We start from the raw sequence: 20,768 nt of genomic DNA on the forward strand, positions 1-20,768 counted from the left end.
TAGGGCTGTGCTGCTCCGGGGATTTTTTGATCCTGTTACTGCAGAAGAAACTCAAACATTTCCTTAAAGCGACCCCAATGCCACCCTGTTGCATTTTATTTGTTTGCTTTGGCCTGGAAAGCGGGGCAGGGTCTCCTTGGGGACACGAAGGCTGTTGCAGAGCCCCGGGGTGGCAGCCTGTACTCGCGCCGCCTCGCTCGTGGGTGGCACCCGTGTTTGTTTGCCTTTTCATCACCTGATTACCATGCCCTGCCATGTTGCAGGCGCCAGCCCGCGGGCTGCCAGCCCTGTTTGAGTTGGCAGGAGCTGGAGATTAACCTCCAGCTAAAATAGCCCGACGCCAGCCCCATGTCTGCCCAGGGTGGCTGGGCTTGTTGCATGCCCTTAGAGCATCTCGTATCGATATTTTGTGGTGGAGCCAGGGCTGCCTACGCTGCTCGATAACGCAGAGGAGAGCATGCTCTTCCGCTGGTGGGAATGGTCTTGTTACCTCCAGAGGTTGCCACCAGGCACCCATCACCCTCTGCTTTCTTGGCTCTGCTCTCGAAAGCTGCGATGCAGGAGAACAGGAGCAGAGAAATTGCAGATACATGTCTGCAAGCTGCGGGTCCCGCACCAGGACTGCTCAGCTCAGGAAGCTGAAAATTTATGGTGCAAGTGGGTGGTGCCGTTTTGGGATGCTTTGAGCAATTGTTATCACTTTCTACCCTTGGTGGTGTTATTGCATTTGTCTTATGGCCGTATTGGGGAGCTTGGGCACAGAGCAGGATCTCTGTGCTGAGCTCTGAGCCACTGACCGAAGAAAGGGGCTATTCAGGTACCGGCCGGGAGTTCCCATTTCAGCCTGTCTGCGCTCACCGTGTTGTCCCAAGGGAATTGCAGATTTGGGCTTTTGGTGGTTCCCTGCCTCTGCGGTGGGTTTCCCGGCCGGGTGGGACATGGCAGTGCTGCAGCTCGGCGGAGCGGTGCCAGCTCTGGTGCCCTGCCTGGTCCCACGGGGCTGACTCACATAAAACTTGGTTTTTGGCAAGTGACAAACCCTCTTATTTCTAGTGAGACTTTGGAAGTGAGAGGGGAAGGCTTCAACCCCAAAATGTTCCTGTTTTCTGGTGGCTCTGATTCAGACCCAAAAATGTGAGTTTATTGTGACTTCCTGGCCTTTTTCTTTGGGTATTTGGTGCAAAATGGGCGTTGAGCTGCCATGTGAGGGGCGGTGGAAGGAGTCACTGATGGCAAGGGAGGTGCTTGGTTCTCAGGATACTAAAAATTGGGGTTTTTCTGGGAGGTGCCTGCAGCAGCATTGCTAATGTTTGGGGTTTGGTGACAGCGATGGCGCAGTGTCACTCTGCCGCCGGCGGTGTTTCGGCTGGCCGCCCCGCTGCATGTGTTTCCTCTTGAGTTCACGGAAACCCGTTTTCATGCTTTAATCAAGAGCTCATGCAAAGTCCCCGCTCTGCAAACAGCATCGCTGCGGCTCTTCATGCAAACGCCACGCGGGAGAAGCACTAAGAGGACCGCGGCGTTTCGGGTGGCTGCTCGGGGTGGAAAGTCACCCCTGGGCACCCCGGCAGAGCCGAGACCTGTGGGAGCCCCAGCTGCCTCCCTTGGGGCACCCCGCCTGCCCCCAGCCCTCTCACCTCGCATGTTCGCACCCTTAAAGTGGAGCCTGGATGGAAATAGCAGCAGCAGATCTCTTCTACTTTTAATTTTGGTGGCTCTCTGGGCTGGGGAGAGGAAGCCGGGGGTGGAGAGGAGCCGGCTGCAAAAGGGAGAAGAGCCACTTTCCTTCTGACACACTCTGCAGAGTGATTCGAAACATTGAAGCCACTCCAAGATTTTTTTTTTAAATTTCTTTTTTGCTATAAGAATAATTATAGGCGTTACGTACTGGTCTGTCTGCTCCTTGCGATGGCAGGGGATTGGAGTAGCTTTATCTAGGAGGGCCATGGGTTTAAAACAACTCATAGTAAGCATCTCTGTGAACACTGAGGAGCTGATGCAGTTTGAAGCGTAAACACGTTCAGGCTTCTTGTTTTCACTGGTTTGTTCAGTGAAGGTGGGTTTGGTTTTGGGTTGGTTGGTTTTTTTTTTTTTCATTTCTCTGAATGAAAATAGATGATGGAAAACAGCCGAGCTGGTTTCGCTTCCTGCTCTCGCTCAGGGCTCCGTGCTGGGGGTGCTCAGAGACAACCCCGCATTTGGGCCAGCGACAGGGCATCAAGTGTGTCTGCCTTGGGCCGATTCCTCTTGAACTTCAGCCAGTCTCTTATTCCCGCCCAGAAACACAAGGAGTTGGAAGAACGTCTTGTTTTGTTATCACGCCGTGGGGCGCAGAAGCAGGTGGCAGACAGTGGAGGCTTTGGGACAGCTCTTCAGGGGTTTCTGCCTGAATTTTTCCTCGTTGGGAGGTTTGGGATTGGGGGGGGGTTCTGTCTGGTCCCCTCCTGCCCCGGAGCACCAAAGGATGGAGGCAGCGGGTACCCTGCCCTGGTGCCACGTCGCCTCAGCGCTGGTACCCCGCCGTCCCTTGCAGCGCTGTGCGATGCCTTTGAGCCACCAGCACAGCCCTCCCCAGCGTTTGCTGATGCATGGCTCCGGCTTTGGTTTCTCCGCCTCCAGCAAGGTCTGCTGCGCTCAGCGAATCCTGGATTTCCTTTTCCATTAGACAGCTGCAATGTCTGTATTTCCCCACCTTGGGGCAGTTGGCGGAGGTTTTTGTCCGGCTGCCAGCTCCCCTGGGAGCTGCTCTGCGGGCAACCAAAGGATTCACCCCGGATGCAGGAACAGCGGGTGCAGAGACACCCACCCATGCCAGCACCCATCAGCAGCCAAAACTGGGAGGGGGGTGTCACTCCTGAGCCCTCCCTGGGTGCAGGACCTTGCAGTCCTTGGCCAAACCTTGCCCGTGGCAGGGCCAGCACATCCATTACTGCACGGGTGAGCAAGCAGGAGTGATGCCCTTGGTGGGTTTGTGCATTGCCCAGCGGCCGTGGGACCCTTCGGTGCATGCGGCGTGCGAAGGTAACGGTCATCCCGTGGGGACATGGGAGTCTCAGGGAGACCGTGGTGGGTGTTTGGGAGCCCTTGGGGTTTTTTCAGGTTGTGCGGGTGACTGGGCTCGGGTTTGGCTGGGAGCAGTGTGGATGGAGGCTCTGGACCCACCAGGCTGGATTCGGGAGGACGGCTTGGACCAGCTGAGCATCGGCTTTGGATTTCTTTCCTAGAGTATTGCAGACTGTAAAGCACAACTGATTAATAGGAAATGTGGTCTGAAAGTTATAGTCCCCAGCAGGTCCGTACTGGGTTTCTGGCAGGGTGTTTTACAGGTTGGTTGGACCTCTGTGTCCTGGATTTGGAGAGGGCAGCTCCTGAGGAGTATTTTTTAGGCAGGCTGAGTGCAGGAATAAATGCTGCCGGAGCTGCTTGCAGCAGGGAAACGATGTTTCCCTGGTGTGGGGAGCGTCCAGTGCTGCTTGTTTGGTGTCAGACTGAGACGTTCAGTGACAAGCTTTGTTAATGAGGGAATATGTGCAGGATAAGTTGCATTTTGGGGTACTGAGCGGACTGCTGGGGCATAAGGGAAGGGATTGCTAGCCTGGGCCCAAATCACTAATGAATCTTTTATTTTTATCATTTTTTACTTTGTTATGCTTGCTGGGCTGTTGATGGAAACCCACAGAGCTCCCTGCAGAAGAAGGTAAGTCACGGGCTGGAGGCGAGGGTGGGTATGTGCCTTGAGTCTGGGTGGGGAGTGCTGGGGCCGAGGCTGCTGGAGGAGGGGTAGTCTTTGGGGTCTTTTAATCTTGGTTTTAATCCCAGGGAAAGCTGGGTTGACAGCAGAGCTTTCCCCTGACGGCAAGGCTACCAGCTGTGAATAGAAACACAGAGGTTTTGGTTTCTGTAGTTAAAAACGGACATAGCAAAACCAAGTCAACGCCAGAAATGAAGGTGTTTAATACTGGAGACAAAAATCCCCCATTGCAGTGCTGGATGTCCTTGTTAGTGCCCATGGCCGACGGGCACTGGAGCAGCTCTGCTGCAAGCGGGGGACAGGGTCCTGTTGGCCTTAGTGGCCTCAGTGGTCTAAACTACCTGTCTGGGGTTTTTTTTGAGCACTGACTGTGCTTGGCTTTGTGTTTTCCCACCAGGAAAGTCCCTCTGGGAGTTGGTGCTGGAGCAGTTTGAAGACCTCCTCGTCCGCATCCTTTTGATGGCAGCTTTTCTGTCGTTCGTAAGTACCCCAGGTTTGGGGATGGGCACCTTCCAGGGCACGTACAGACCCGGGTGGCAGCCAGATAGCAAAGGAGCCAGAGGCAGGTGCATGTCGGATGAAGGAGATGTGCCGGCAGTGCAGTGGTTTTCTAGGGCATAGTGACAATATCATTGTATCTACTTAAAAGACGAGACTGTAGGCTTTTTCAGTAATGCTGGTCCACCCAAAAGTGATATCAAACGACTACCTGGGCTTCTTTCTATTTCCCCAAGACTGTACCAGACAAAGGCAGAAAAGGGCCATGGAAACGTTCAGTCCTGGGCACGTTTTGGTGGGATGCCAGGTGGGATGGGTGCTGGCCCTGGGCATCGTGTAGGGTTAGGGTTAGGAGAGAGCAAGCGCAGAGCCGCAGTGAGAGTGGGACTGGGAAGGGGCTGCCAAAGAAAGGCAGGTGAAGGCTGCCCAAAGCTCTCAGTCCTGGGATGCTTTTTCCTGTGATCCATAGTTTTTTGTCATTGTTTGCAGACCCAACCTGAGGTCTGCACGGGTCCTTTGGACGTGTCTCTATCTCATTGCAAGATTTTTATCAACAAAGTTTCCTATGTTTTTAGGTTAGAAGGTACCTTTGCTACTATATATCTTTTAGCTCCCCTCTTAAATCCGTTATATGTTTTCCCTTCATCGTTTTTCATGCTATCGGCTTTCCTGCCCCCCATACTTGCTGTCATGGCCAGTGTCTGGAGTGAGGTCTGTGCTCAGGCTCTTCACTGAGTTAGGACCCAAACAACCTATTTGCAAGTCCCTTCTCTGATTTTCATTCTTACCGATTGCTTTTCAATGCCATGTTTCATCCAGTAAAACGTGTCTTGTCCCTCACCTTGCATAGATGGTTAAAACAGAAAGGGAAAGTTTTTTTCTTTATTCTTTATCTTTATTTTTTTCCTTGGATATTTTTGAAAGTATTAAGTGTCAGCATGACCAGATCCATGTCAGGATCCGTTGAAACGGAGGACAATGTCTCTGACACATGGAGATGTGCATGTCCATGGTGCACGTGCATTCCTGCTGTAATGGCCAAGCCCTGTATCCTCAGGGAACTGGGAGGTGCTGGGAGCTGGAGGGTCCCGGCACCACCTCCCTGCATGCCCGGAGAGGTTGCCAGGACGTCGCACAGCTTGCTTTTTCTTGGCCAGAGCACTGGGTGATGGGTGATGAGAGGTGAGAGCAGTGCTTCAGGCGCCTGAAGCCGACTCAGAAACTCCACGTATCACCTTCACCTCTGTTGGGGTGCAGGCAGCGGGGCAGGCACCTGCCTAAAGCGTGCACATCCGCGTATGCAGGCAAAGACAGGGCTGGGAGCATTTCCAAACCCCGTGTGTTTGCCCTCCTTGGAGTGAAGTCTCCCTCCCGGAGCCCTTCTGCTGCTGCGCAGAAGCATTCACATTTTCAATTAAAAATGAAAATCCAATCTGTTGCTTGATTATTAATTTTTTTTCCCTCCTTCTGGCTGAGCAGGACTGGCAGCGTTGCGGCTGCCTGCGTGGGAGGTGTCTCCTGCCTGCTGTTCGTTGCCTTCCCGTCCTGCCCACGTGGTTGGGAGGGTTCAGAGATCCCGGGCTGGTGATGCCCAGGCTGGTGATGCTCAGGGCAGGTATCGGGTACGGCTGGGCACAGTGTGGGGCGTATAGCTTTCCTTTACACCTTTGCTGATGTGTGGGGCAGGGTTAAGGCTCGCTGACAAAATACACCTCCCAGCGCATCACGCAGCAGCAAAACATGACGTTACGTTCGGGTAATGTCAGAGAGCTGCTTAGGGTTGGGTTTTCCTTGTGTTTAGCAGGGCGTGAAGCCCAGCCCAGGCTGCTCCTGCCACTGGAGCTGCCAGTGTGGTGCCTTCAGGGTGTCCCTGGTGCCATCCAGCCTTTACTTCCCCGGATGGTGTTATTGCTTATCTTCAAACATTTCCTTCTTCAGTGGCGTATCTCCTGCAGGGCTCTTCTCCCACCTTCGCCGGGGGGAGGCTGCATCCCTACACGCCTTTCCCCAGGAGGCACTGTGATTCGCCCCCAGCACCTCCTGCGAGCACAGAGCAGGTTCTCCTCCCCAGGGCATGTAGGCAAAGTCAGCCGGCAGCGGGTGCATCACCAGGCTCGGTGAGCTGGCACCCGTGAGCGCTGCTGACCTCCTCCACGCTTAACAATGCTGAGAGGTGATATGGGATCAGCTAAACTCAACGTCCGTGTGATTAGCACAGCTTCCTTTATGGGTGGCACTGAATAATTGCAATATGAACCCCTTTGTACTTGCACTCCGTGGTGCCTTGGAAGTGCTCATCATCAGCGGCACCTCGCTCCCTGATTGCTGATTTGAGCCTTATTTGTGGTGCCCAAGTACTGAGCTTTTAGCTTACTTTTGCCCACAATTTACCTTGGGAGCAACTCTGCATGAGGAGATGTTTCCCACTTAGCTACTTGAGAAATACTTATTTTTTGAGTAGACTCAGGGTGTTTGGCAGTGGGATGGCAAAGCCGAGTCTCGTGTCCCCTCCTTTCGGATATGACTCGTGGGCAGATAAGGAGGGAGGCTGGTCCCTTGCAAGGTTCAATACCTTCCTGAAACAAGATGCAGTGACCCACTTGCTGGTGAATTTGCAGAGCTGTTGCAATCTGCTTGATGGCTGAATCTGCCGCAGCGGCTCTGCTAATCGGTAAAGTACGCGTGAACCCCTGTGTCAGAGGTTCTTTGTGCCGGTGCCTCTGCCACAGAGCAGCGAGGTGTTGCTATGTTGACACAGCGCAGGTCAACAAGCAGTTAAATGGAGTGAAAATATTTGCGTGCGCGTGTGTGTGAGTGTGTGCTTCGTTTGTATCATGGTATGAGGTCTTTGTGGGATGGAGAGGGGGCTCAGGGTGGTAAGAAGCCACGAGGTTAGTTCCTGCTCTGCAGAGCTGCTCTTACTGCATCAATTACTCGTATTGCATAGCTTAACTTCTGCCCAGGAGGGCCTTCTCGGAGGCTGACCGTGCTGCAGACAGCGACCGCAGTGGCTGCCCAGCTGTTGCTGGCAGTGTCTGTTTGAGAAGCAGGCAGTGCTGCCTGGTCTCCCCGCTCATCTGCTCATGGCCATGGTCTCCCCCTGGGTGCACTAAACAAAAATAGATGGTTTCCTGGTGCAAATACTCATCCAGACTTTGCGTGGCCGTTTGCTCCAGCCCTGCTCATTTGATGCATTAGGTTATTCCCGGAAGAAGAGTGGAGGCACCTGAGTTAAGCACCGGCAGTGGGATATGGCAAGTTCACGCTTTAAACCAAGCTGTGGTGGGCTGGCCACCACTCTGGGTTGTCTTCTCTCCAGCAAACACCACACGTTGGTTGGCTCTTGTGTTGTCCTTCTTCTGAAAATGGTGGCGCTTGTTGTTTCAACCGCATTGTGGTCCTTCTCTTCTCTTGCCTACCAGATCCTGGCCTGGTTTGAAGAAGGAGAGGAGACCACGACGGCGTTCGTGGAGCCCATCGTCATTATTATGATCCTGATTGCCAATGCCGTGGTGGGTGTGTGGCAGGTAAGTCGCAGCCCCAGCCCGCCTGCCCCGCAGGTCTCTGCTCCACATGGCTGAGACGCTTCATTTGAAGGTCTGGTTGCTTCTTGCTGTTAGAAACTCGTTTCTCAAAAGTTCAATTTTCACGTGGGCCGTGCTGCCCCGTGCCCCAGTGCAGATGCTCAGTCATTGGCTGCCTCTTGGCTTGTTCCTTCAATCTTTCTTTGGCAACTTTTGCAGTTTGGAGTTTAGGATCTTGCACTTACTTGCCATCCAGGCAAACGCTGCTTGTCTCCTGGCCGTGGCCAAATGCATTTTCCAAGGGAAGCTTTTTGCCCTGTCTACCAGAAAGCCATGGTGGCTGCTGCCCCTCGCCTTGCTGTATCCCTCCTGGGGGATGAGTAAACGCCTCAGCCAGCGATGCTCCTCTTCTTGTACATATTCTCTTTAAGGCCATTTATTTATCTGCAGCTTGATATGAGGTAGGGTTGCTGGGTGGGGAAAAATACATCTGGGTGGGATATGCTGCTTCCCAAACCAAGAATGAGAAAATCAAGCCCAAAGATCCATGCAGTGCCCAGGACCTGGTGTGATTTAAGCCAGCGGGGACCATTTCAGAGCTGCTGAAGAGGACGTGGCACTTGCCCCATCCATGGTGCAAATGGACGCCAAAGCCAGGGCTGGGGTTTGGGTGCTCCTGTCTTCGCAGAGGGTGGGGAAGGAGCCTGCCAGCACCAGCAACCCCACCGCCAGCAGCTCTGCTCCTCCTCTGCTTACAGGAGAGAAACGCCGAGAGTGCCATCGAAGCCTTGAAGGAGTATGAGCCCGAGATGGGGAAGGTGATCCGTGCCGACCGCAGCGGGGTGCAGCGGATCCGCGCCCGGGACATTGTCCCCGGGGACATCGTGGAGGTGGCAGGTAGGGTGCCGTCACCCAAGGGCATGGGGTGGGATGGGGAGGTGGTGCTGGCCAGGGGGCTTCGGTGACGAGCACCCCATGGTCCTGGTGGTGGGAGGGCTCTGCCTCAACATCCCGGCACGTCTCCTCTGGAGGCACAGCCACCGAGTCACCTTGTTGTTGTACAGTTGAGATCTTAGTTTCTCTTCTCAAATCCAGAGAGGTGAAATGATTTGGGCCAAGGTTGGGGCTCATCAGCCTGCTGAGGCTTCGCCCTGAGCATAGAGTAGTAGAGAACAGCAGAAAAGAAAAAAAATAGTGTGTATTTCTGGCGCAGGTTTTGTGTCTCGGGAGGGTTTCCCCGTTTTCTGGAAGAACTGGAAGAACTTTTAATTTTCCGCCAGATTCTCTCTGGAAGCGGCTGTCCCACATGCATCCCCCGGACAAGGCGTGGGTGAAGGGCCGGTGCTGGGTGCCGCTCCGGCGGTGCCAGGCGAGTGCCGCCAGTGCAGGGGGGTTTCAACGCTGCAGGCAGCGGCGCTGGTCCTCCCTGCGTGGGCAGGCTTCCTTGGTAACTGGGGTTTGTTATTCGGGGAGGGCGAGAGGCAGAGGGGACCGGCTGCAGGGTGCTTTTGCCTCCCCGGTCAGATTGTCCCCCCCAGCCCTTCTGTCGGGGTTTTGCATTCAGCGAAGGATGCCTGGGGGGTTCTCCTGCCTGCCCCACCAGAGCTAAAGAGGATGCATTTCAATTATGCCATTTTGTTTGTTCGTTAAACGATGCCGTAAACCCCCAGAGCCGCAAAACTAATCCTCTCCTTTCCTCCTCGTGGCCCTGCTAGTGGAAACATGCTGCAATCCCTCCCGTGCCCAGCCAGCTCGCTGTTATTTATGTCTTCCAGTTGGGCTTCAGCTGGAAGATGAATGTAAAAATAAGGCAGTGAGGATCAAGCGGAGGAGTGCCGGCCAGATCCTCAGCTGGGTGAGCTGGCGGTGCTCCCAAGCCAGCTCCAGCAATGCACTCCAGCTGCTGACCTGGCCTTTAATTAAATTAATTAATTATTAATTAATTAAATTCTGCCATCTTTCCCCAAATTAAGTGCTTGCTGCCTGTCCATCAGCGGCCGAATATTACTTTTTAATGGCACAATCAGCATCACGCCTGGGAGGGAAAGAGCCGAGCTCTCCTCTGGAGGAGTTTGCAAATTATTAGCAAATTAATTAGCAAATTTAATTTTAATGGGTTTAGGAGGTTATAGCAAGTGGCGAGGATGCCGTCAGGCTGCCTGATAGGAAAGTGCACCAGGAGCAATAGCTTTGAATGTGCAGCGGACATCCAGGTGACATCCTGGGGATGGCAGGGACAGTGCAGGCAGGAGGGACTGGCTTCTGTTTGCATGTGCAAATGCAAGAAATTTGGCAGGAGGGAGCAGAAAACCTGCTACTATAAGACAAGAGGGGAATGATGGTTGCAAGTTGGCAAGCTGTTTAAACCCAGCTGATTTTTGCTCTTTTGTAACAAGGCAATCAAGGTGAGTCCTCGTGCAGGCAGCTGCAACAGGGATTAAATTCGGCTGCAGCACCAGCTTTCTGCCTTGCCCAAAAAGCGCGGGCAGGGCATTGCCCAGGGAGCTCCGTCAGGTGCTGCACCACCTGCCCGCTCCTGCTTTGCTCGGGGAGCGTTGCCTCCCGTTTTCCTCTCTTTCCCTTGGCTTTTGGCACGGGGGAGACTTGCAGTGCTTGGGTGATCAGTGCATGTTTAATAGCTGGCTAATGGCAGCTGCCAGGTCGTACGTCTATCCTGCACCGTGCGAGTCTCTTGGGATGCTATCGCACTATCTGCCCTTGAGCGGATGGCACTACCCCCATGGCACCAGGGCTCGACGCTGTCTCTAGATGCTGGCAACAGATTTTTCATCTGCAGGTTGAGCTAATGTTTGCAAACCCTCCCCACCTTTCCCAGGGGGGAAGAGGAGCTCTTTGCTCCTTTTAAGGTGCTCCGGCTCCCTCAAGCAGCTGCAAAGTCTGAGGGAAACATTTGGGAGGGTCTGTGAGTCCCCGTGCTTAGTACGCCCCAGTTCAGCCCCCCCAAAATGGGTGTGAATGGGGAGCGGGGCAGGTCTGGCCGGACGGCAGATGTTGCACAACGCATCCAAGAGCCCTCGCGTCTGCAGCTGGAATAAATGGCTGAGCGGTGGAGCGGTGCCAGCCCCCCTCCCGCTGCGCTCGGGGAGAGGTTTTACGAGCCCTGGGAGGAAGCGCTCGTTAAAGTCTGGGATTTGAGATGATCCTTAGCGGCCAAGCCGGCAGTGTTGTGTAACGTGATGTAAGGTGCTGTGAGCCAGGGCTCTCTCTGCCTCAATATTTCCGAAACGCCGGAGCGCGGTTGTGTCCAGCTGATAAGGGAGCGGGAGGAAGAGCTGGGAGGAAGAAACCCAGCGGGAAAAGCAGCTTTAAATGGGTTTTTTTAAGGAAGCACATGCGCCTTGGTGGGTGGTGATCAGTGGCTCTCAGTTGATGGGGCTGCTTCCACCCATAACCACCGTGCTGTGCCAGGAGACCCATGGATGGCTATTTGTCTCGGCCACGAAAGGTCTTCCAGTGTCAACAGCTTCCAGTTGACAGAGCCCTGAAACGGGGATAATAGTGGCATTGGGAGGCTTGGGCTGCTCCAAAATGGGGATGTTTTGGGGGTTTTGCAGGGAGGAGGGGAGACGGGGATGTGGTGGGGCAGGTGATGCGGGGCAGCAGGCAGGGCCACGCCAGGATTTGGCTGGAGGGCAGAGAGTGTGGTGCTTGCTGCCCTGAGGACAGCGCGCCTGCACCTCTAACTGCTGTGGCTCCGCTCCAAAAAGAAGACAGAAGATACCTGCCCTCCTGCCCGCTCGCTGGCAGGAGGAGGGATGCGGGTGCTCTCTGCTTGTGATGGTTAAGGGGGTCCCAGCTGCGGCGGAGGAGCGCATGTCATTGCAGAGGTGCAGCCCAGGCGGGTGGGACATGGGGGCTTGCTGGGACCCCACTCATGTCCTCTGCTCACCCGGCTGCCCCGTGCAGAGCTCCTGCCTTTGCTGCTTGTCCTGGCAAACCGGGCTCAAAGCACAGTTAGTTTTGCTCGGGTGGCAGCCGGGGAAGGTGATGGGCAGGGCTGGCAGGCAGGTCACCCGCCCCGGCAGCATCCATGTGCAGCAGGGACGGGGCAGCGCTCGCTCCTGCCGAATTTTGCATGGGGAGGTGATGCTTGAAACATGCGGTCGGTCCATGGGAGAGGGTGGAGGGCACCTGGCATGGCACGAGTAACCCCCTCGGCCTCAGCGCTGCTGCCAGCTCCCCGGGCTGGCTGCTTTTGTGCAAGGTAATCCCCTAAAATTAGAAATTCCGCAAGGTCCCATCACTGCACTGCCCGATGTCTGATTGCAACTGATGGCGCCTCTTTCCAGCTTTCTTTTTTTGACTTGTAAATGACAGACATACAAAATGAAGCTTTACGTGCAGAAAGGAGGCATCCCGGGGCAGGACCCTGGTTTACCATGGGCTGGACCCCTCGTTGCTGCAGGCTGGGTGCTGCCGTGCACCCGCACTGCGTAGGGACATAGTGATTCTCAGCAAAAGCCAGTCCCTGCCCTGGAGACCGGACAGTTGAAATAGCAAACGAGGGGAGACAGCAGGAACCGAGGTGCAAACCAGTGGCCCCAAGCCTTGGGGCAGAGCTTGGCTGTGCTGGTGTGTTCAGGGTTTGCCGTCCCCCCTCCCCCGGGCGACGGGCGCTGCCGGTCCCGCCTGACGGAGCTGCTCTGCTCTTGCCCTTGTAGTTGGCGACAAGGTGCCGGCGGACATCCGGATCATCGAAATCCGGTCCACCACCCTGCGGGTCGACCAGTCCATCCTCACAGGTGCGTGCAGGCGCGGTGGGGTGGAGGTGGCTGCTGAAGGCAGAGCTTTCCCTCTGCCACCTGCCCCAAGCCAAATTTCGGGGCTGACAGTGGGCTAAGTGCTTTGCCGGGGTGGGAAATGGGTGGGAGAAGGAGATTGAGAACCTGGGGAGGTCCCAGCACCATCTAAAAGTCATGGCATAGGTGAGATGTGCCCGGTGCTTGGGCATCCCTCCTGCAAAACGCAAAGCATGGGGCTTTCCTGTGCAACACGTGGGGTTTCATGAGGGGCTCTCAGTCCCTGCCCATGCTCCCCCCGTGCAGCCGTCGCATGATCACCGCTGGTGCACGAGGCCTCGCAACTTCAGGGAGAGGTGACAATATTTGGGGCTTTTTTTAGAGCACTGGAAAAACCCTTAAAGCTGATAATCTATGATATTTCAAAAATTCTCTTTCTCTGCTGTCAGGGAAGGCCGGTGAATGATCAGCCAACTAAAAGGGCTTCCAGTATTTCAGCTCTCGTGCATGATTTTGTAAAGGCATCGAGTTAGGAGATGGCAGCAGGGAAGGAAAAGCAATCAGAAAAAATGTTAAAAACACAGGGGAAGGAGCCCAGCCTCCTTGAAAAGTGGCTTTGCATTAACTTAGCTCTCCAAGGGCAAAAGGAGGTGCAGCAAAAGGGCAAATCTGCAAAGAACAAAACATAAACCTTCAGCAGAAGGGCTTTGGGCACCTTTCCTGCTGTGCTGCCCTACGAACCCCATCTGACTGTGCAAACCTGTGCTGCAAGCCAGCGGGCTCCCTGGAGCGGGGATTTGGCCCCATCCCGTTGGGCTGTACGGAAGCTTGTGGCCGCTAGCGATCCGCACAGGTCCTTTTTCTGCAGCCCTCATCTTCAGAGCACCTTGGCCCAGTTCTGACATCCCCATGGTGGATGTTTTGATGGTTTTGTGGCAAAGTGCTGCTTTAGAAAGCCGCAGGGGTTGTAATGCAGGCTCGTAACAGCGTTGAGCAGATGCTGGAGAGGAAACACGGGTGGTTCATCTCCCCCCCTCTTGTCTTGGCAGGGGAGTCTGTGTCGGTGATCAAACATGCTGACCCCATCCCCGACCCCCGGGCTGTCAACCAGGACAAGAAGAACATGCTTTTCTCCGTAAGTCCCTTATGCCTGTCCCCACCTCTCCTGTGGTTTTCCAAAGAGCCGCCAAGTGAAGAGGCTGATGGACACGGGAGATCTCTGAGCAGTGAAAGGGAATGCCTGCATGAGAAAGCCCTGAATCCACAAAAAGAGCCCCAAATCCATAAAAATGAGGACCTGCTTCCATGGGATTTCATTTGGGCTGTGGCATATGACGCCCTTAAATGCCTTGGGTAATCTCAGCAGGTTTTCCGTCAAGTAGGATGCATTACGGATGGGGAGAAAGTTTGTGGTTGAGCCTGGAGGTATTGCAAATTTGGGTTTCCTCCTTGCTCATGCTCCTCTTGGGCAGAAGTCAAGTCCTTGAGGGGCAAGAGAGCTCTCAGGAGGGTCTCCTGCTGCTGTAGAGTGGGTTTATATAAAATCCCAGGATGTCTCATTTTCCCCTTAACCAAGATCTCTTGCTCTCCTTTCACAACAAGCAACCCATTTCCCGGCTCAGGCCAAGAGGTTTCATGCCCACATATCCACTCTGGTCCCTTTCTTCCCTCCCAGGGCACCAACATCGCAGCTGGGAAGGCCGTAGGGGTCGTCATTGCAACAGGGGTGTACACAGAGATTGGGAAGATCCGAAACCAGATGGTGGAGACAGAGCCCGAGAAGACCCCCTTGCAGCAGAAGCTGGACGAGTTCAGCCAGCAGCTCTCCAAAGTGATTTTCCTAGTGTGCATCGCCGTCTGGGTCATCAATGTCAGCCACTTCAGCGACCCTGTCCACGGGGGCTCCTGGTTTCGGGGGGCCATCTACTATTTCAAGATTTCGGTGGCACTGGCGGTGGCTGCCATTCCCGAGGGCCTCCCGGCCGTCATCACCACCTGCCTGGCGCTGGGCACGCGCCGCATGGCCAAGAAGAACGCCATCGTCCGGAGCCTGCCCTCGGTGGAGACCCTGGGCTGCACCTCCGTCATCTGCTCTGACAAGACCGGCACACTCACCACCAACCAGATGTCCGTCTGCCGGGTGAGTGCCGGGGGTGTTTTGGGGTGCATGGGGGGGGTGCTCTGTAAGCCCCCGAGCACTCTGCACTGCTCCATCCCCATCCTGGGGTGACGGGCTTTGCTGTTCTCACCAGACTTGTTTCATGTTAGGAATTTGAAGGTGGGCATGGAAGGTGGTTTATAGGAAGCCTTGAGCTTCCTCTCTGCCTGACCAGGGTCAATGTTTATGGCTTCTCTTGGCATGGTTGTAATTAGAAGACTCACTTTAACGAGCACACCAGTTTGGAGGTGCTGTGTTGCAGACTTACTTCAGGGCTCCCTCTCCAGAGAGCATTTCTTCCTGCTGGGATGTGACGTTGAGATAGAGCTCCTGGAGAAGCCAATGCAATCAGCCTGCTCTGCTCTTTTGCCTGTTTTCCCCTTGTTTTTAACCAAACCAGTGAGAAATCCTGGACCATGCAAAATTACAAAGCCTGGACCTGTGAGGCCAAAACTTGGAGGGTCAGTGCAACGCGTGGGTCCAGCTGGCCATGATGAACTCGTGCAGAAATCCAGGGGTCAAGAGAAGATGCCCGTGACCCGGTGAAACGGTGCTTCGGTTACCCGTCCTCACCTGGCGGAAGGTCTGCCATCCGCAGTGGTGTGCAGCTGGGCTCAGACCAAAAAGCACTTCTGACGGAGGGAGCCCTGGGGTGGTTTGGCAAAGAGGTCGAAGGCTCCTGGTTTACCAAAGAGCTTTGTTCCCGTGTGCCTGACCGGGGAGGTGACTTGTTAGGAAAGCCTGGACCATCTGAGTACTTCTCAGTTTCCCCATTAATCCTCAAGTCTCAGGAAAGCTTTTTTTCATGGCCTTGGCGCGTTGGTTTTATAGGAGAACCTTGGAAAATGTGTTGCTGTGGGGAAAAATGGACCTGGCCACCGTCCCTCCTCTCTGACACTTGGGTAGCATGGTGGGAAGCCGTGACCGTGCTGCAAGTTGGCCACGGGCTTTGGCCACTGGTTTGCTCGGCACAAACTACAGATGACTGGAAATGTCTGATATTTCTGCCCTGTAAATGATTTAAAACAAGACATCGCTGGAACGAGGCAGTGACCAAACTGCCCACATCTTCCATGAGGAGAAGGTTCTCACCAGCCCTGCCCAAAAAGCAGCCCAGGGGACACCAGCAGGTCCTGCCCCCGGGGCTGTGGGGACGTGGCCGGCTCGCGTTGCGTTTGCCATCCCTCAGGTTTCTGGTGCTGAGCCCATGGTGATGGTGCGGGTGGGTGCCAGAAATGCAGCTCTGCTGGGATGGGGCAATGCCTCCTGCTTATCAGCTGGGCATTCCCAGGCACGTGCTCACACCGCTTTCGTATTAATACCAGGGGTTATTTTTTATGGGTTGATTTTCATGCCAGGACAATGGCGAATTTGTTCCTACCTCCTCAATTTTTGGGTTTTCATTTTTGGGCTGTTGGGACCAAGTGGCCAAAGCACATCCACTCTGGTGGGCTGCAGCAGTGTGGAGCTCAGAGCGGTGTGTGCCGCCCCTGGCCGAACCACAGGACACTGCTGATTTTCTGCCCCCAGGATGCAGGGAAGTGAGTAAAGGGTGACCTCCAGCGTTTGGGGTCTCTTTAGCTCTGCAGACTGCAGAAGGAGAGGTAGGACGTGATCCTGTCTTCCCCAAACTACTTCCTACTGGAGGATCTGCTCCTTGAACTAGGGCAGAAGTGCCACCGTCTCCCCCGGTGTGGTGCAGTTGGGAGAAGCAGGATTAGCGATCTGAGACAGGGAGAGGGCAGGAGGGTGACAGAGTGGGGCAGCAGCACTCATGAGGTTTTTAGCTTCAATCAGCCCTGAATTGGTCCAAGTTAAAATTTGCAAAGCAGCACATTTGGGGGGAAAAAAAAAAAAAAAAATTCAGTTCAAAATTCCATGTATCCTCCACCCCGTCTCCCCGCAACCCCCTTCTGATGTCCGTGTTATTCACTTGGCTGAATCCTGACTCCCAGGGCGTGATACCGAGAGCCAGGCTGGCCTCAGGACACACAGACACGGCTGTCAATGTTTAACGGACAGGGATTCCCGCGTTGACGCAGGCAGTACGGAGGCTGCCGTCGGCTCTGCCAAGCGGCGGGTGGGTAAATATTTGCGCTGGGCGGCTGTTGGCGTGTCCTGGACGTGTTCCTGCATCGAGCAGCCGGCTCAGCTACAGGGGTGCAAAAGTCAACAAAAGCCTATCGATAACCTGAAGAAATGTATTAATTGAGTGAGATTTAATTGACGCAGACATTTAATTTGGGTGAGCGCGGCTGTTTGGCCACAGGGTATGCTGCCGAGCGGTGCTTGCCCTTTACGTCTCGCTGCCGGCGTCAGGTCTGGAGAGGTGTAAAGTGACTCTTGAAAGGCTTCAAGTCTGTTTTAAAACCCTCAGCTCTTTTTTAAGGGCTGCACTGCCGGCTCGGGGTCCTGCTCGGCGCCCAGGACTCGTGGCCAAGGTGCCGGCTGAGCCAGCTCAGCAGGATGCATAGGGATGCCATGCGGTCAGCATGGGCGAAGCGGTGTCCCCCAAATGCTCGTGGGTGTTAAGCGCCCACTGAAGGGCTTTGTGCCGGGGGCCTCGTCCATCTGGGGTGGCCCAGACTTTGGTGCTTTTGCTCTGGCCTCGAGTCTGCCAGAGGTTACAGCTCTTCAGTAACGCAGAAAAGCCGCAAACCCACTTAGTAAATCAGATTAAACCTGTGATTTGTGTCGCTCACCTTATGGTCAACTGGGGGTCTCCGAGACCACCATCTCACCCGGCCCACGGTGCGGAGCAACCAGGGACAGCCTTCTCCCAACCATTAAATAACCGTGCAGATGGGCGTGATGGGAGTCTGGCAGGGGGAGAAGGGGGCAGAGAGGCATTGTAGCTCTGCTCTTGCGCATTTAAATCAGTCTCCTAAAAGTTGCAGCACCCTTTTATGCACCGTGACTTAATTTTCCAGGAGCACGAGGGTGGCGTTTGAAAGTCAGGACCCGAAGCGGAGATGCGAGTGTGGCTGCGTGGGCTCAGGGCTGCTGCTGCGTGGGGCAGAGCAGGACGGGGCTGGAGCGGGGAGATGCTGGCACCCCGTGTCCAGGAGAGGGAGGTGGCTGGTGACGTTTGGCTGTCTCCGAGATGGCTGGTGTTTTGGGGAACAACAGCAGAAAGGGGTTTATTTTCAATAAACCTTGTAGCAGAGCCTGGACGTGCAAACTCCTGTCCCCGGTGCAGCCGCCCAGGAGCTGTGTGGGCGCTATTTGCTTTTTAATCACCAGGACACTGTGCCTTGATTCAGCAGTTTTGTCCGTCTAAACTGGTCACTAATTAATGGGAGACCTTGCTGGGGGTTTCCCAGGGGCTTTGACCGAGCCGCCGGCTGTGGCAGTTGCCGGTGGGTACCTGTCGGCCAGGGCCTCTTCCAGCGCAGGAGGAAAATGATGCTGATCCGTGGGCTGATTGATGGATAAATGACTGATGATTACAGCCTCTCACTACTCCAGACAGCAATCCTATCTTGTCTGCCTTTTGATGAGTAGTTTTTTTTAAAGATACTACAGAAAATACAGAAATGTGGAGATGTATCCTTCGCATCTCTCTTCCCCGTGAGCCTGCAGCCAGATGCCCTGTGCTGCTCTGGGGACAGTGCAGCTGTGAGTGCCCTTTGCTTTCTAAAAATACACGCCGGCAGCGTCCGGCTGTGTGATACAGCGTTGGGGCCAGGCAAGATCTGCGGGAGAGGAGGAGCAGGGTGCGCTCTTCCATAAGCGCATAGTAACATTTTCCTTTCCATCTCTCTGTTGCATTAAAACTCCAAATCGCCGGCGTGATTTTGGAAGGGTTAAGGGCAGGGGGGGGTGAGCAGGGCGAAGCCCTGCGGGGTGCTGGCTGGGTTCCCCTTGCTGGATGCTGGAGCTGGTGTTCACCGTGGCAGTGCAAGAGGTCGGGCAGCCCCTCTGTGAGCACCTCTCTTCAGCAGCCTCCCCAAACCGCCCAGCCGAGCTGCGGCGCACAGCTTTGCCACCTCCTGCTATTGCTCCTGTTATTATTTATATTATTTTTGTGATGGGAACCATACCTGTCCTCTTTGTGGATCAAGACACAGCTATTTCCTCTGGACTGTTTCCACTGCCTGCAAACCTGCCCCCTTTTCAGCCTAGAAATCTGCTGAAACATTGCGCCAAAAAACCTTTGCAATCCGCCAGCCGCCCCCTCGCTCTGCCAGTCACGCAAGCCGGGAGCAGGCAGGAAATTTGATATAACCTCTGGTTGCTGTGGGTTACGCAGCACCTTTTTAAATAGGCATGGAAAAATAAAGGGCTTGGAATGATTTTTTTTTTTTTTCTTTTCCTTTTTTAATAAGAAAGTTGCTATTGTGAAAGTAGTAATTGTTTTGTAGCTGTGAGCATTTGAAAACAAACAGGCCCATATCAGGCAAAACCACCAGTGGCTGGGGTGGATGCTTTCAGGTTTTTTAATAAATAAGGGTCCGGTTGGCATTTCTGAGTGCAGGAGTCCATTTTCTGAAGAGACCGGGAGATTTTGGCTCTCTGGAAGGCCGATGGTGTTGGACATCTTAAAAAGAGATGAAGGATGCTCACCCTTCGAAGGTCCCTTTTGGTGTTGCAGAAGCCTCCACTTTGGGAAGTTTCAGCCACACTTCATCTCTGTTCCTGGAGTCCACCATCTCGGCGCAATTCAGTCGCTGAAGGAGATGCGATGCGTTTCGGCTTTCTTTATCAAGGTCCTTCACGCATTAGTGTTTGCAGCTCCTGCCAGAGGAGCTCAGTGCCTCAGCGGAGGGCCTGGGATGTCCCGAGTCTCTTCTGCAACCCTTTGGCTTGTGATTTTCTTCAGGGATGCTGAGGGGCCTCGAGGAAGGGCTCTGGGAAAGGAGCTGAGGGCAATAGCCCAGCAAATGGGGTATCTGCAAATAGCTATGAAGCTGTGGGGCTGTGGGGAGGTTGCTTTGGGCTCAGAAATGTTTACATAGGAGACATATGCTTTGAACCTCCTGCTTTGATTTGCCCAAACCTGTAAAATACGGAGGTGAGACAACCCGCCGAGGTGTCCTGGTGCTAAACCTGCCATAAACGTGCTTCCCCGAGCTTGACCTTTTTTTCTTGGCTTGGCCCTAAGCCTGCACCTGGGGATACTGGGCTGCATGGGGAGGTCTCACACCCACCAGTCAACGTGTCTGCACTGGTGGGGTGTCCTTGTATTATTAACAATAATTAATAATAATAGTAAATTAACCTCTGTTAGTTGCTGGAGGAAGCGCAGAGGGGAGAGAAGTGCATGGTACCCAGAGCCGTTGCATCTCTGGTGCTGAGCGATGCTTCCCAATTTCTCCTGCGGAACATCTCAAATGACCAGAGGAAAATAGATAGGGAAAATAAATTATTTGAGACAGGGTGGAGAGGGACAGTTGCCCCTACACCCATTTTCTGGAGCCGTCGAGCAGGTCTGTAGAGCCGAGGACATCGCTTTCCTGCAGCCATCCTCCCTCCTGGCTGCTCCCCACAGGCGCTTGCGGCCGGGGAAACACATTCATCAAACCAATTTTTTTTATTTATTATGTTACTTTTTTGCTGAAGCGTGTGTCATAAATAATGATTAAGCAGAAATGAGCGTGGCCGAACTGTTGCCCCGGCTGGGGTCGGGCACTGCTCTTGCTGCCGCTGGAGGTGCCCCGAAGGGTGGGCTGTGCAAGGGGGCATTGGGGGAGCTTGGGGAGAAGGGGGAATTTTTACTGTATTTTCGGGTTTTTTTTGTTTTGTTGCTCTCACTGTAGCAGCAAGAGAGAAACTGGAAGGAGTTTGAAAGGCAAAAATCGCTAAAAAGAGAGTGTATGGGACTTCTATGGCTTCCTGGGGCTTTATTACTGAGCTGCCACACTGCCAGTGCCGAGCTGCGATCCCAGTAATGCACAAGGCGAGCTGGTGGCTGAGAGCTGGCTGGAAAAGGGCGGCAGGGGCAGCCCCTTCCCACAGCTCCTGGCTGGTCAGATCCTGCCCTGCGGAGGCTTTCCAGGGCAGCCGAGGCAGGAGCAGAAACCCGGACCCGGTTCCTTCTCTGCTCCAAGAAAAACACAGGCACCTTCTTAGGAACT

At 54.4% G+C, this 20,768-nt stretch overlaps 1 protein-coding gene across 1 annotated transcript in view; it reads left to right on the forward strand.

Annotated features, from left to right (window-relative positions):
- Positions 1-20,768, forward strand: part of ATP2A3 (ATPase sarcoplasmic/endoplasmic reticulum Ca2+ transporting 3) — a 60,647-nt gene that overhangs the window by 16,481 nt on the left and 23,398 nt on the right. Inside the window, 7 exon segments of the mRNA XM_076354316.1 lie at positions 3,680-3,697; positions 4,149-4,231; positions 7,672-7,776; positions 8,532-8,670; positions 12,456-12,536; positions 13,583-13,668; positions 14,209-14,673. Of these exon segments, the coding sequence (XP_076210431.1) occupies positions 3,680-3,697; positions 4,149-4,231; positions 7,672-7,776; positions 8,532-8,670; positions 12,456-12,536; positions 13,583-13,668; positions 14,209-14,673 (977 nt within the window).

Source organism: Aptenodytes patagonicus, chromosome 17 (assembly GCF_965638725.1).
Source record: "Aptenodytes patagonicus chromosome 17, bAptPat1.pri.cur, whole genome shotgun sequence".
Lineage (NCBI taxonomy): Eukaryota > Metazoa > Chordata > Aves > Sphenisciformes > Spheniscidae > Aptenodytes > Aptenodytes patagonicus.